General features: G+C 36.7%; 1 protein-coding gene across 4 annotated transcripts; it reads left to right on the top strand.

Annotated features, from left to right (window-relative positions):
- Nucleotides 1–8,738: 8,738 nt before the first annotated feature.
- Nucleotides 8,739–16,210, top strand: LOC104907548 (squamosa promoter-binding-like protein 1). 4 transcript variants are annotated; one of them, XM_048643184.2, is made up of 11 exons: nucleotides 8,739–9,110; nucleotides 9,273–9,930; nucleotides 10,056–10,237; nucleotides 10,760–11,355; nucleotides 11,567–11,641; nucleotides 11,734–11,841; nucleotides 11,923–12,040; nucleotides 12,148–12,289; nucleotides 12,395–12,545; nucleotides 14,733–15,359; nucleotides 15,489–16,210. In XM_048643184.2, exons 2-11 carry the CDS (start codon nucleotides 9,356–9,358, stop codon nucleotides 15,912–15,914), a joined length of 3,000 nt encoding a protein of 999 aa, XP_048499141.1. In that variant the 5' UTR covers nucleotides 8,739–9,110; nucleotides 9,273–9,355; the 3' UTR covers nucleotides 15,915–16,210. The 4 variants fall into 4 exon arrangements, with proteins under 4 accessions (XP_048499141.1, XP_010694792.2, XP_010694791.2 ...); XM_010696490.4 differs by having other exon boundaries at nucleotides 9,290–9,930; XM_010696489.4 differs by having other exon boundaries at nucleotides 9,295–9,930.
- The last annotated feature ends 760 nt before the right edge of the window (nucleotides 16,211–16,970 follow it).

Raw genomic sequence — 16,970 nt, forward strand, 5'->3', positions numbered from 1 at the left:
CCCACCCTGCAGTCCCCCCCTGCAACTGCCGCACCCCTCCCCTTCCCCACCCCCGCAGCCCCTCCCCTTCCCTACAACTACCGCAGCACCCCACCCCCTTTCCCCACACCCCGCAGCCCCTCCCTTCTTCTGCAACCGCCGCACAACCCCCTCCCCTTCCCTTCTCCTCCCCTCCCCTTCCCCCACAAACGTCGCTAAACCCCCTCCCCTCCCCTTCCCCCGCAAACGTCGTTAAACCCCCTCCCCTTCCATTCCCCGCAAAAGCCGCAAACACCCTCTGAAATGCCAAAAAAACCGACTATGCGCGAAGGGACGGGGGGGGAGGGGGTTACGCGACCGGCGGGAAGAGGAGGGGACGGCGCGACTGGCGGGGAGGGGAGAGGTTGCTGGTGGTGGGGCTGGGGTTGTTAAGGGTGGTGGGTTAGGGAGAGAGAGAGGTGTTAGAGCAGGGGAGGGAGGTGGTAAGGGAGGGGGAAGGGGAGGAAGGAGAGAGAAAGATAAGTTAAAATAGTAAAAAAAAAAAAGTAAAAATTGTTGAAAAAAATTGACCTCTTCAACCGGTTACTGGTTAACCTGGACCATTATTGTAAAATACCCCCAAAAGTTGGGACTGAACAATAAAAAACAAAAGTTGGGACTGTTTTTATCAGGGCTCCCATAGTTGGGACTGATAAAATCAATTTTTCCCATATCCAAAGGTACGCAAACTAGATCTCAGTTAAGGAACTTTTGTGCATTTCATGCGTTCCTATCAATGATGGAACCAAGAAATCATGAAGAAGCCTTAACTGACTCTGATTGGATTACTTGCAATGCAAGCTGAATTAAATGAGTTTGAAAGAAACAAGGTATGGCATCTAGTTCCTTCATCTAAACAACAAAAAGTAATTGGCTTAAAATGGGTGTTTAGAAACAAACTAGATGAATATGGAACCATTGTAAGAAACAAAGCTAGACTTGTAGTAAAAGGTTATAACAACAAGAAGGAATTGATTATGAAGAAACCTTTGCTCCTGTAGCTAGATTAGAAGCCATTAGAATTTAATTGCATTTGCTGCTTACATGGGATTTAAATTATATCAAATGGATGTTAAGTGTGCATTTTTAAATGGCTATCTAAACGAAGATGTATATGTTGAACAACCCCCTGGTTTGAAAATAATAATCTCCCAAATCATGTCTACAAGCTTGATAAAGCTCTTTATGGGTTAAAACAAGCACCTAGATCATGGTATGAGAGATTATCAAAGTTCCTTTTAGAAAATAACTTAAAAGAGGAAAGGTTGATAAAACCTTGTTCCTAAAATCTAAAGGAACTGATATTTTGCTTGTTCAAATATATGTTGATGACATCATATTCGGAGCTACTAATGAAACATTGTGCAAAGAATTCTCAAGTCTCATGAGCAATGAATTTGAAATGAGTATGATGGGTGAGTTAAATTTCTTTCTTGGACTACAAATCAAACAAACTGAAAAAGGTATAATTGTTCACCAACAAAAATACATAAAGGAACTATTAAAGAAATATGGCCTCGAAAATTCAAAGATAAATCACACTCCTATGGGAACTTCAACTAGATTAGATGAAGACTCCATAGGAACAAGTGTTGATCAAACAAAATATAGAGGAATGATTGGTTCACTTTTGTATCTAACTGCTAGTCGTCCAGACATAGCTTTCAGTGTTGGTTTGTGTGCTAGATTTCAAGCAAATCCAAAGGAGTCTCACCTCACTGCTGTGAAGAGAATTCTTAGATATTAAAGGAACAGATGATCTTGGACTCTACTATCCAAGAAGTGATACATTCGAACTAAAAGGATATGCAGATGCAGATTATGCTGGAGATCTTGTAATAGGAAAAGCACCTCAGGTATGGCACAATTCCTTGGTCATAGTTTAGTTTCTTGGAGTACCAAGAAACAAAACACAGTTGCTTTATCCACTGCTGAAGCAGAATATGTAGCGCTGCTGCATGTTGCTCTCAAATGCTTTGGATAAAACAACAACTTAGTGACTATGGAATAAACTTTGAATGTGTTCCTATTTATTGTGACAATACAAGTGCTATAGTATATCTAAAGATCCAGTGCATCATTCTAGAGTAAAGCATATACATATAGACATCACTTTTTAAGAGAAAATGTTGAAAAAGGTTTGATTAAACTTGAGTTTTGTCAAACTGATTATCAGATTGCTGATATCTAACTAAGCCTTTGCAAAGAGATAGATATGAAAAATTAAGGCTTGAGTTAGGTTAATAAAAATTAAGTGATTGTTCCTATGTCAATTCCCCCATGTTTGAATCAATTTGAGTGACTTTGTGTGCTAAAAATAATTGTGTTTAATTGCCTAAGACCATTGCAAATTGGAATGTTGCAAAACATAAACATGAATCAAAGAAATAAACAACTCACAAATGTCACATAATACTCCCCTTACTGTTCCTAAGGTTAAGAAACATGCATGATATGAAGGAATTGATATGTAGCATTAGTTGTTCCTATAGCACAAGTTCCTTAGCATTTATTTTCTTTCAAAAATTAAAATTCATAAAAATCCGAAATAAAATCCCAAAAATAAGGGGAACCAGTTTAATAAAATCTTGGTTCTTTTATCTTTTCGTTTTCTTTTTTTTTTATTTTTATTTTTGCTTTATTTCTTTCCCGCGTGTCATAATTACTATTACATGCAAAACTTCCTTCTTAATTCATCTAAGAAACCGTGTTCCTCTCAAACGCTTCATCTTCACCAATACCGAAACCTCATCACACCCTTTGATACTCCATAAAAACCTCCAAACCTTCACAAATCATGGCAAAAACTTCAAGAAACTCTCCTTTTCCAACATCCAAAAACAACCGACACTTCAAAAATGGAAATTTCTTCATCTCCAACAAAACCCTTGAAACCGACATAATTCAAGAAAACCCCATAGAGGAACACAATTAGAATCTCCTAGAAGAGTAGCGTAGAAGAAAATTGATTGGGGAAGACGATGAAGAAGAAACCCCGGAACAATCTCAGGGGGAAGAAGAAGAAAATGCACCTGTTCCTTCCAAAGGAACTGTTTCTTCGTCTTCCAAGAAAAGGGTCGAACGAAGTGAATCTAGGTATGTTTGGGTTTTTGCTCGATTTAGAATGGGCTAATAAAATAGAATTTCCAGAATTAACCTCCATTCTAAAGGAACAAGGCATGGAATTCTTGTTTGAATTCGCCTTTAATAATGCTCTTGTTCCTCTAGCTATGGATGAGTTTGTGCAAATTTGTTAATACTAATGGAACTTGCACAACTGAGTTAGAGGAAAGAAAATAAGGTTTAATCAAGCACTTTAAGCAAAGTATGGGAAGTTCCTTGCAAAGGAACTGATTTGTATTTTAAAAGGAAAGGAACTGTTTCCTTTCCGAATTTTCCTCAAGACAAAATCTTAGAATATTTTGGAGGAACAGCTGGCCAAAACAAACTTAACCATAACCTACTCTCTCCCTTCACAAAGTGCTTTTAATTGGTTTGGAGAGCACTCATTCCTCGAACTGAAAAGAGGAATGAAGTGGGTCTCTTGGATATGTGTTACATGTTTTGCTTGGACCACCACATACAAATCAATTTCCCTTCCCTCTTCATTCAACATTTAACCCACTGTATTGAGAACATTGTGTATTGGGTACGGTGCCTTGATAACTTCTCTTACTTCATCTTTTGAAGTAAGACTTACGAGTTGGACCACAATAGGAGTCAAACAAGGGAACATCTTGAATGAGAAGACCCTCAATGGACTTGGCTTGTCTGTCCAAGAAGGTGTTCTCATTCAAGGAAGAATGGCTTCCATTCCTCAGGAAAAAAAACTGCCCAAACTGGACTTAGAAGAGATAATGATGTAATCTTGGATAACCCTGTTCCTAACCGGAGGAACCAAACCTAAGAGGCGCAAACACATTGCCATAAGCCTAAACCCTCTGTTCCTCTGAGAGTGAGGAAGAGCACTCGTGAAAAATTGCTCCGTTCTGTTCCTTCCAACGAGGACTCTCCATTAGTCCTTTCGGATAATGAGGAACAGGACTCTCACTCTCAAGGAACCTACTCCACCACCACCATCTCCCAAACTCTCTGTTCCTTTCACAAAATTACCCTCCATTTCACCTTCTCCTTCTCTGTTCCTTCCTTTTGAGCAGTTGAAGGATGAAATAAAAGGCCTAAACCTTTTGCTTCCACCTCCACAACTCTTCCACCCACACCACCATTCCTTCCTCCCATTTATCACCCTTCACCTTCTGTTTCCATTCCTGGAACAGATGAGCCTTCCACTCAACCCTCTCCAGTTCCTTCACACACACCCCCATCTGCTCTCAAGTTCCAAGGGTAAGGAACAGGAAATCTCGGATGATCTAACTGGGTTAATGAAGTCTGCCTTCCTGCACAACATATGATAAAATTTTACAATCATCTTCATTGGACTTTGGATGCCAAAACTGATACTATGATAAGTCTTATGAAGAATTGAGTGATACGTGGTTGCGCAGCAAAAGAAGATGGACTCTATGGCTCGTGCCTTGGAGGAGCTGAAGGAACAGGTTGAATCAATCATGGGGTGGGATGAAAAATGTGGAGGATGTGGTTGAAGAAGAAGTTGTAGAGGAACACCATTCCCCTTCCCTTTCTTAGTTTTTTTGTTTGTTTTGTTGTTCCTGTTTCTTTATCAAGGAACACAACTTTTGTTTTCCTTTTTTTTTCTTTCTTTGTTTTGTTATGGAACAAGTGCTATATAATCAATGACTTTTGCTATTATGTCTATGTTTCTAAATGATTTGCATAATTTCTTCCTTGGAATGGCTAGTATTATGTGATTGATGTTTGAGCAAGTTTACTCTTTGAACTTCTAACTTAACCATCAATGGTGCTTCGTATATTGGTCTTAAGGTGTTAAATCAATTCATCAATTCATGCAGAGTCTATTCTTTTTGAGGATGACAAAGGGGGAAAAGATTTAAGGAACAAAAACTGTACATAAACTTAATAAAAAAAAAAAAATTTGAACAAAAATTATAAAATGGATAAGGTAAATGAAAAATCAAAAATAGGTTAAGGTAAATGAAAAATCAAAATTCAGTTACTTACATAATTGTGTTTTATTTTTCATTTTCTTCTTTATGTTTTTATTATTTCATTCACTTATATTATTTGTTATTTTCCTTAGTTTGTACCTTTGTTGTCATCATCAAAAAGGGGGAAATTGTTGAACCCTAGTTTTGATAATGACAAAGAAACAAAGGAACAAACTAAGTAGTGAACTAATGAATTATTTAAGTGTATGGTGTTTAAGGTATCAATGAAGGAACTGGGAGAATACGAAGTCAAGAAGAAGTCAAGAGAGGATTTCAAAGGCTAAGTAAAGAAGTTTCTATGTTGATACTGGAGCAAGCATTGGATCAAGAAAATAGAGACTAGGCGTTTTATTTTCTAGTTCCAATGTAAAGGAACAAAGAAAGAATGGTAAGGAACGTGGCAGTTATTTGAGAATGAGAGTTTGTTCCTTTGTAAGGAACAAACTAAGTGGCACTTAGCAATATGTTAAAGGAACTGTAGTTAATAAAGGAACTAGACTTAGGCGTGAATATTATAACGGTTAAAAGATATTGAGTAAGTCATGCCTAAATTATAGGAAATTAGTTATATTAATTTCAAATGATAAAATCAGTTTTAAAAAGAAAATCTGTTTTAGAAAAGATTTTATTTTTGGAAAATAAGAAAATAAATATCCGGTTGTTAGAAAGATTTTATTTAAAAGATATTATTTTCTTAAAGATTAAAATTCAGTTTTAAAGATAAAAAGATTTTATAAAACTGATTTTCGGATAAGCTGAAGGAACTCCTATTACTTAGGAGTAATGGCTGAATTTATCCACGTTCATTTTAGTTCATGGGATCATGGGACATGATGTAAACGTGTTCCTTAGGGGAAGGAACATCATGGGTTAATGGACTTAAAACATGTACTCTTTAATCCCACGTTCTTCATGATTAACTATAAATATAGAAGTCTAGATAAGTTCCAAATTGTGTCTGACTAAGTAATTAAGTGAGTTTAACTTATTAAGTGTCAGTGCCTTCATTCTCTCATAATAGCCATTTGTTCTTTGCCTTCTTACTCTAATTCCACTAAGCTTATTTCGATCAATTGTATTTTGGTTTTTGGGGTAAGGGAACTTTGAGTGAAGTTCTGTAAGAGAAGAGGCTTTGAGTGAAGCTTGTATGTGTGAGAAAATTCGAGTGAAGTTGAGAGGAACTGCTGTTAAGGGAACAGTGGTTCAGGAACTTGAGTTTAGGAACTCAAGTGTGGCTCGAGTTAGAATTAGGTTGTAACAAGTTGTTTGGCCTAATTAGTGAAAGTGTTGAGTTTAAAATCCCTAGTGGTCGAGGTTGTTTCTTCTTGTTGGGCCCAAGAAGTTTTTCCTCGTAAAAATCCCTTGTGTTCCTTTAGCTTGTTTATTCGTTTAAGTTTTAATTTCCGCAAAAAGTTACGTTTATTTCTACACCTACAATTCACCCCCCCCCTCTTGTAGTGTTCCTAGGGAAATAACATACGTCATCTCCTAAACATGACTTTCGTCTTGTCATGCCGTCTCTGACTTGGTGTGAATCATGTCTAGTTGTTTCTCATGTCGAATTTCTTCAAGTATTATTTTACTCCCACTTGTCTTTCTAGAAACAAATTCTTTTTCAAGAAAGACACCATCACGAGCAATAAACTTTTTGTTCTCTTCACAGTTATATAAGTAATAACCCCTTGTCTTTTTCGGGTATCCCACAATGAGACATTTATCTGACTTGGGTGCAAGTTTGTCTGATAGTAAGCGCTTTACATAGACCTCACATAGACCTCACATGTCTAATTTGAAAAATTAATTTAAAATCTCCATTTTAATTAATTTTAACATAAATTAATCTCTAATTCATATAAAACGCTTTTCACATGAATTAATTTTCATACATAAACAACTTTAAACATGAAAATCAGATTAATAATATGAATCTAATATTCGAAATTTAGAGATCTAAAAACATATATTAAACGTCGAAAATTAGGGTTGAAAGGTCAAAAATTTCGGCCACTTTTTATTGAAAAATTAAGTAATTAAATCTCCATTTAATCAATTCTAATTAATTATTCAATCCATAATTTAATTCCTCCCCTTAATCAAATTAAAATTAGTCATACACATCAAAATAAATCTAAATATTATGACCACAAACCTATATGCAAGAGGCTAAAACTGATACCACCATAGGATTATAAGTACTATATATAAGCGGAATTTTACGAATCATATTCATAAGCACTTAAACATGATCTCATGCATATACATTCAAGGATCACATAATAGTTTAAGAATTAACCTTTGATGCTGATTTCCACAAAGCTCTTCGAGATCCGGAGATAGAACCGCAATTGAGATTCCTCTACTAGGTCCACTAATCCAGATCAACACTCCACCAATGCTAGTTGGAAGGAAGAAGAACTCTTCTATTTCTTGGAGCAGTATTACGTAGCTTTTGAAGAGAGAGAAAAGAGGAGAGAGAAAATAATGAGAGAATAATAACTGCTTTATTTTCTAATTCCCCCTAATTATTGGAACAAATTAGGTTAGGAATCCTCTCCTTTTCTTTCTCTTTCGCCGGCCACCCTCTACGTCTTTCTTTTATTGATCCAGATTATGTAAGTATGACCTCGTAAGATCCATCAAATTAGGCTTCAGATTTATTATTTACTAAACCTGAAGTTCTATATCATTCTCTAACAAGACGTATAGACGACCCAATTTAATGAATTTATTATCTCTATAATATGATCCATATTATATTTAGTAATTGCATTAAAGTTGAGGACATAATTTCTTCAGTCCTCTAGTGATTCTTCCTTCTATATGAGGATTTTTCCCGTAAAAACTTGCTTTGTGCCCTTTAATATTTTATGCACTTTATTTCACGCATTTCATTTCATATTGCAAGTTAATTGTCAATCCACTCTCCAAACAAACAAGCCTTTGTATAAAATTTGCCTAAAACAATAACCAACCATCAAATCAGGTGGAATTCACGTACCCAACTATAAAAATATAGTCTCTTCTTTTTTTTATAGAGAAAAAGTATAGTCTATTCAAACCATAATAATTTACTTCATTTCTTTGGGGAACAAAAATATTTTGTGCACTTTCTTAATATGAACTCTTTTGTCCATAATTACTCCAAGTCCCCAATCATCATACCATAAAAAAAAAGGAGATTGAAGGAAGAGAAAATCTTACAGCTAGATCTAAGTAGCGAAAGATAAGGCACCATTTCATCTTCAATGGCTCTGTTTGGCATTACTAGCTGAAAATAAACTGAAACTGATAAGTTAACTGAAACTGATAAGATAATGCTGAAACTGATAAGGTGCTGAAACTGATAAGGTAACTGATTAGTTTAATTGTTTGGCAAAATTAGTTGATTAAGTTGATAAATTATTTTAGCAAAATTAGTAGTTGTCAAAATTTTGGAAAGATTTTCCAAAATTTCAGTCACCTGATTGTGAAAAGCTAAATTTTTTAACTTATCATTTAAGTCATTTTAGCCACCTGAAATTTTATTTTAGGTGCTCCCCAAACACTGCTAATCATTTTAGCACCTAAAATATGTTAGCACCTTATTATTTAAGGTAACTAAAATGCTTCCCCAAACAGAGCCAATATTTCATTTTCTTCAAAATTTCTGTCGACTAATTAGTGTACTCCCCCAACTCTAATACTCTATACTCTTTCCTGTGTATCTGTAGCTCATTTGCAATTTACATAGAATAGATGCTGTCAAGTCAACTCTCTCTCCTCTCACATTAACCCCATCAAAGCTCCCTTCCATATGGTTAGGTTAGGTTTTGCTTAAGTTTCGCAACCCAATTCAAGAACCCAATTTTCTCTCTCTCTCATAATTCAATTCACAAATTTGTTTTCTCTCTCCTCTCTTACTGGCTACTGCTGCTCTGCTGTCTCTGCTACTGCCGCCGCCGCCGCGATCTGTAATGCTTTGTGCTACTACTGGACCAATTCTCTTTTTTGATCTTGTGATATGAGGTAATATATAAAAATCTAAGTATGCCCTTTTCATTTTTCTTCCTTGATTAGAAAAACCCATATTTTAGATTGAACAAATTTGATCTGGGTATTTGAGTTTCTGTTAGTGGGTCTTTTGTATTATGTTTTGATTTTGTTATGAGATTGTTTATGTGATAATAGCTAGAAATCATTGGCAGAGCAGTATATATAAAGTTGGGTGAATTATTGTTACTTTCTGTGCGGATTAAGAGGGTGATTGATTAATGGAACAAGCGCGTCGGTTCCATGCCTTAGGCCCATCTGAAATGAGGGGTATGGGGAAGAGGGGTTCAGAATGGGATTTGAATGATTGGAAATGGGATGGAGATTTGTTTATTGCGACGCGGTCCGGTGGCGCACTGCCGTCTAATTATCAAGGTCAGCAATTTATTCCTGTTTCGGGAAACTCGTCGAACAGTTCGACATCCTGCTCTGATGATGTTCATTCTTCTATTGATGATGGGAGGAGGGAGTCAGAGAGGAAAAGGAGGGTTATTGTTGTGGAAGAGGATAGTTTGGAGGAAGCTGGTTCCTTGACTTTAAAGCTTGGTGGGAACTGTTTTCCTGTATCTGAGAGCGAAAGGGAGGTGGGTACTTGGGAGGGGACGAGTGGAAAGAAGACGGCTAAGTTGGTTGGCGGTTCTTCAAATCGTGCTGTTTGCCAAGTTGAGGATTGTGGAGCTGATCTTACTAAGGCTAAGGACTATCACAGGCGTCACAAAGTCTGTGAGATGCACTCTAAAGCCAGTAAAGCCCTTGTGGGAAATGTCATGCAGCGATTTTGCCAACAGTGTAGTAGGTCAGTCTTTATTCCTTTGCAATCATAACATGTTCTTTTGGTATGAAATATGCTTTTTAGCATAACTAGTTTCCTAGAAATGACACGTACCTGCACCTGCTATATCATCATTGTTTCTTTCGCAGGTTTCATGTTCTTCAGGAGTTTGATGAAGGCAAGCGAAGTTGTAGACGACGTCTAGCTGGCCATAATAAACGACGGAGGAAAACTCAGCCTGACACTGCTGTTCATGGAAATTCCATAAATGATGAACAAACTAATAATGTTCTGCTGATGAGCTTACCAAGGATACTTTCGGACATGCATGGTAAATTACTTCTGCTATTGCTGACAAAAAGTCATTTCTTACCGGTATTTAGGTTACACCTGTGGGCATTTTATATGTTATATAGTGTTAGCAGATTCTTATATATATATGCAACTAGATGAACTCTTCAATAAACGTATGTGTGTTTCCTTGATCACAATCAAAACTTATTGTTGGCTGCCTTTACTTCTGCATGGCAAGGAAGGTTTGAAAAAGTATATGCTATCATATACTTAGATGGAAAGTTAGGTCTTCAGATGGTTTTTAGTGTAAGAATCATTTCACCTGTATCTTTCTCTGTGTAAATGAGTAAACTACACTATATATGTACTAGGACCTTATGTTCAAACATCTAAGGGATGTTACTACTTTTCTTTTGTCACTGGTCTCTTCTGTATGATCTATTCGCTTAATAAGTATGGACAGTTTGATGTTTGATGTTTACTCTCACTCTGTCAACTATATTTCTTGTTTTACTCTCTAAGACATGGATGATAAATGATGAGATTGTGAACATTGCAGCTAATAACAAATCAGACCAGAGTACAGATCAAGATCTTGTTGCTCAGCTTCTGAGAAGCCTTGCCAATCCTTCTGGGCTGCATGTGGCAAAAGGCTTGCATGGACTCTTGCATGAGTCACATAAGTTACTAAATGGTGGAATGGCCAATGGTAACGGGCATTCAGAAAAGATGTCAGATTGTCTCTCTAATGATCATCTAAATTCTCCGCAAGTCATCGACCAACATGATGCACTACCTGATTCAGCAATTCCAAGAAAGGAATTATATGAAGCTAATAGCAGGAGCAGTGAAATGCAGGTTGTCTCCTCACAAGATCCTGGAAATTTGTTTCCTATAAAAGATAGCCCTCCAGCTCACTCTGAAACCACAGCAGGGAGAATGAAGTTAAACAATTTTGACCTGAATGATGCATATGTAGATTCAGATGATGGTATAGAAGATTTGGAGAGGTCACCTGTTGATGGACACTGTACAACTGGCTCTGTTGATTTCCCTTCATGGGCTGGACATGTTTCACATCAATCAAGTCCACCACAAACTAATTCTGACTCAGCTTCGGCTCAATCACCTTCTAGTTCTAGTGGAGAACCTCAGGTAGTTAGTTTTCCTTCCTCTAGTGATGTGCCTGGGTGTAGTTGTAGAGTTTTAACACCTTTTCTAGATATTTCCATGTTAATTTTGTTTGGCGTTGCAAGGTGTCTCAATACGATCCAATTGCTTGGGTATACGATGCATCTATCTTCTTTGGATGAGTTTATTAGGAACTAAAACATGACTGTCACCTTCCCTTTAATATATGTTTTAGTGTCGCACGGATCGGATTGTTTTCAAGCTATTTGGTAAAGAACCAGGTGACTTCCCTATGGTGCTGCGGGGTCAGGTAATGTGAATCTAGAGTACTTATATTCTACTCTTTAACTTATTATTGTGCCTAAAGATTATACTGTTATACTGAACATGAAATTTTGTTAGATCCTTGATTGGCTTGCTCATAGTCCTACTGACATCGAGAGCTACATCAGACCTGGTTGTATAATTTTAACAATTTACCTGCGCTTGGCTGAGTCCTCGTGGGAGGAGGTAGGATTTTTTCAGACCTTAGCAGCTCAGGTGGTTCTAGTGGTTGACGACAATAACTTTTCTCATTACTTCTGTGTATAGCTCTGCTCTGATCTTTCATCCTGCTTAACTCGACTCTTTGACATATCTGAGGACACATTTTGGAGTAGTGGATGGGTTTATGTGCGAGTGCAGAATCAAATAGCATGTTTTCACAATGGTTAGTTATCATCTGCATATCCTACTTAGCTTTGGATTGGTCCTTTTATGCTTCAGTGATTTATAGAATGATATACTATTGCTTTTCTGTTCTGGCATGTGCTGCAGGTCAGGTTATACTGGATACAACATTATCTCTTCAAAATAGTAATTCTGGTCAAATTTTGAGTATCATGCCTATTGCTGTGTCTATGGATGAACGAGCTGAATTTGAAGTTAGAGGTTTCAACCTCTCCGGTTCTACAACAAGGTGAATAAATGCTGCATTTAGCTGCTCCATTCTGTTTTGCAGTTGCTACAACTATATACCAAACATAATTGCAAAGTTTCCTTCCACCCAATTTTTTTTCACCAGATTACTGTGTGCACTAGAAGGAAAATATCTTGATCAAGAAGCAACTCAAGAATCAAAAGAGGATGGTGAATCTGTTGAGGAGGATGATGAAACCGAGCATGCCACTATGTCTTGCGTTATTCCCAAAATAACTGGTAGAGGGTATATTGAGGTATAGTCCTTGCAGCTGAAGCTCTTCTGCTATTCTTTCCTTTTTCGTGTATCATCATGTCATGCTAACGTATTTTTATTAAAGAAAATGAGTGAAATTATTATTCTTTTTCTTGTCTTTCTTTTTGTGGCAGATAGCTCCAACTTGATGTGTTTATGTCTGTGAGTGTATCTGAGTTTCTATGGTTACTTCCGTTCACAATGTAGTTGTTAAATTCAAGGTTTCTTAAAAATTAATCCTCATTTAAGTTTTAAAGTGTTTGTTTTATTGCTGTCCCTACTCCCATCAATATGCTAGTATTCAGAAAAGCTCTGGTTGATGAATTGTGCCTTAACAGTGCTCATGTTTCAATATGGTTGTTTCCTGTCAAACTTTGGGCTGTATATGACTTCTGTTTTATTTAAGTTCTTGTTCTTCAGTTAGAAGGAGCATTAATTATATGTCTTTTGGCATGTAGTCTAACCATCGAGTAAAAATCATTCTTTAGTTCTCTTGATCTTCTTCAGAAAGAAGAAATTGATTAGTTTGTATAATGGCTGTGTCCATTCCATTCTAGACTTTTTCAGTGTAGAAGATTGAGGAGTTGTCATACTTTGTGAAAAAAACTATGTCTATCCCATGCTTCTTTTACTTCTCACGAGAATCGGTCTAGGAAATAGAGAAAATCTTGAGATAACGTATACAAAATTCTTCTTGTGCCTCAAGATGATGCTCTTGCATTTTGATTCTGCCACATGACCATTACTGATGCACTAGTTTATTTACTGTAAATTGTAATTTTCACCGTGTTGTACTGAGATTTATCATTTTGCCTGTGCTACATACGAGAATGCTAAAGTCAAGGCATAAGAATTTATCTTTAGTCCGAGGTATATTAGGATGTACTTGACAATATATACTTGTGGGATGTTGAGGAATATATCTATAAGATAGCTATAAGGAGACAAGTGATGAATACAAAACTTTTGTGTGTTGAAGTGTGGCAAGGTTATAAACCGCAAGAAGTAAACATTTATGAGAAATAAATGCTGACAACTGAAAAGGGGTCTTTGTGGATGACCACAATAACTGATCTATTGTTTTATGCAGCCTACCCGATCTTCTGAGAGCCAGGCTTTGGCATTGTTTTTGTTTCTATTCTAAATATGAACCTTTTCTTTGACCACCTTACTAAAAAAGGAAACCAACAGAGTGTTTTCTTGCTGGAATTATATCCTGTGTAACTCTTGCTAGGCTTATTGGGTCATCTAATATGATTTCTATCAATAAAAAAATTGTAAGTTTCCAGACCCCTCCTATTTTTCAGGGATCGCAACTGTTGATAAGAAACCTCCTATTTTTTGCCTTGGAGATGTGTGCTTTATAGCTTGTTTTCTATATTGAGGCTCTATTGAAGTAAATTATAATTCACTTCAATAATGTTGCTGTGCTTTCAGCAAGAAAGCGCACATTTGTTGCTTTATTATACGCACATGAGCAGCGGGAAGACTTCCTCCATTCAGTTTGGGATTTGGATTGTTGCTTTTCATTGCTTTCTGGTATATATGAGGTCAAGTTGCTCGCACCTTTTGCCTTGACAAGTGGCTATTGTCAAAGGACCTCATGAGTAAAGTACTTGAAGTATTATTGGATAACGGACAAATTCTTGTCTAGTATCCGTATCAGGTGGCTGATTTTGTATGCAACATAGAAGTAATTATGTCCCATGTGAAATGAAATTCATTCAGACTGATGGTCCACCATCTTGCCTTTTCCTGCCTTTCTTACTATTATGTTTCATTGGTGCTTGAGTTTTCCACTTTTGGAGAAAAATATAGCCCATTAGCTCCATGAATAGGTTTTTGTTGGAGGGGAGGTGGGTAAAACTTGTTCTCCTAATAATATGTAAGATGTAACTTTTAGCTACTTCGTAAGGGTATTACCTTTGACGCTTCTGTACATTTTTGTCTTCAATGGGAGTCATGTAAAGAGGCTGATTGGTTTAGCATTGTTTGTCTTTTTCGCATGAAAGGGGTTAATGCTGTTAGGAAAGTTGAATTTGTGTTTTGTTTGATAAGGATATTTGTTGCTCTATGTGGTACATTTAGATCAATCTTCATAATTGTGTTATTTCTTGATGTTTCGCGTTAATAATTTTATGAAAACAGTGATCTTGCTTCCGAGAGCTAACAACTTCTAATTGTCCAGGTTGAAGATCATGGTCTCAGCAGCAGTTTCTTCCCTTTCATAGTTGCAGAAAAGAATGTTTGCTCTGAGATACGGACATTGGAGAGTGTTCTGGAACTGAAGGAAGCCGATGAAGATGCATATGAAGTAAAAGGAACATTTGAATCCAGACGTCTAGCATTAGATTTCATAAATGAAATGGGATGGCTGCTTCACAGAAGCCACTTAAAATCTAGATTGGCTGACCTAGATCCTAACACCGTCATTTTCTCATTTAGACGATTTACATGGCTCATGGACTTCTCTATAGACCATGATTGGTGTGCTGTTATCAGGAAACTCTTGGACGTTTTGGTTGATGGAACTGTAGGATCAGGTGAACATCCATCCTTGAAGGTGGCAATGTCACAAATGGGACTCCTCCACAAAGCTGTTCGTAAAAATTCTAGGTCTATGGTGGAGCTGCTTTTAAAATATGTCCCAGACAATTTAGCAGAAGATTTCATATCAACTGCTGATGGTGGCCAAGTAAGGTTTATGTTTAGGCCTGATGCCCAAGGACCTGCTGGTTTGACCCCACTTCATGTTGCAGCTGGTAGAGATGGCTCGGAAGATGTACTGGATGCTCTACTTGATGATCCTGGAAAGGCATGCACTATATTTTGTGGCTTTTGTCGACTTTAATGCGAAATTCTCTTTTTCAAATACTATGGTTTTATTATTTATTTTGTTATTCTAAACGGGTATTGTGTGGTGGTGTGGTTTGGTTTGTTTCAGATTGGAATTGACGCATGGAAGAATGCTCGAGATAGCACAGGGGCCACACCTGAGGATTATGCTCGTATGCGAGGCCAATATGCTTACATACATATGGTCCAGAGGAAGATCCAACGTAGTTCAGCTGCAAGGCATGTGGTGCTAGATATCCCAGTAGAATCATCTGTTTCCCTAAGGCATGATGGGGCTGTGAGCTTCGAGGTTGGAAGAAATGTAACTCAGAGTTGCAAGTTATGTGATCAGAAGATGTCCGTGTATTACAGAAGTAGTGCAAGGACATCTCTAGTGTACAGGCCGGCCATGCTCTCCATGGTTGCTATTGCTGCAGTGTGCATGTGTGTGGCTCTTCTCTTCAAAAGCATGCCTAATGTTGTCTGTCTCTTCCAGCCTTTCCGTTGGGAGTCGCTCAATTATGGCCCTAGCTGATTTTCCATTTGGGATCTGTCAATTACAGTATAATAAAAGATAATTTGAAGTATATGTATCAATTGTATTTGTGTTTTGTAATTTGTAATCTGTATTATGTATTTTGTATTTGTATCTACATTTCTTAATTTATATTCTGTAGTATTATGTTTCTATGAAAGGCAAGGATTTTCTAGTACTATAAGTCAGTGCTAGAAGTCTAGAACTGAGATGCTGTATAATATAAGTAGTAACGACTAAATACTCAATATTATGTATCGAGATGTGACTACGATAAGCTATATTTTGTTTTAGTACGTTTCTTGCCAGTATTGCTGTTGGCCGTCTAGCAACATGCATTTAATTCCCCTCGTTTTATTCTAGAATTCTGGCGTATATTAAATGAGATGAATGTCTTGAAAAAGCTCAATCAGGCAATCATGGACGAGTTTTGCGACTACTGAATGTTTCCAAATGATGAGATTCTTATCATCCCCCATGTGCAATGACCACTATCTATATAATTACCTAAAGCAAAATACAAAGTTATATGTGGCATGTTTACAATCATCAAGCAATTTTAGAGCATTGAAAAATAAAAACTCCCCAATTGGGTGTCCATGAGGCCATTACACATTATGGTTTAAAATTTTTGTTTGAATTTAATTTAAAATTGGAATTACTCATTCTAATTGGTGTGAATTAAGGTAAATATTAAGCAATTAAAATCATGATTTTTAGATAATGAAGGTCGAAGTGAAAGATTTCCTCTGAAAAATATACCTCATGGTAAGGATTTGAATTTCTCAATCAACTTTAATTTTGCCTATGTTAATTGCCAATCAATCCTAATTTCAGATTTTTAAAGTGTATATGTTAATTTTTGATTTTTGCAAAAGCAATTAAACAGGTTAAATCATTCTATTAACAATTTTTGGCAACAATGCCTTTTGTAAACACTAGAATTTTTTGCACGCGATGCGTGCTTGAATTTTTTTTCGAAACATAAACTCGATTTTCTTCGGCATAAGAGTCAAAATTTGAACATTAGACATACGAAGTATAATTTTTTTTAGT

The sequence above is a fragment of the Beta vulgaris genome, chromosome 4 (genome assembly GCF_026745355.1).
Source record: "Beta vulgaris subsp. vulgaris cultivar EL10 chromosome 4, EL10.2, whole genome shotgun sequence".
In the NCBI taxonomy this organism is placed as follows: Eukaryota; Viridiplantae; Streptophyta; class Magnoliopsida; order Caryophyllales; family Amaranthaceae; genus Beta; species Beta vulgaris.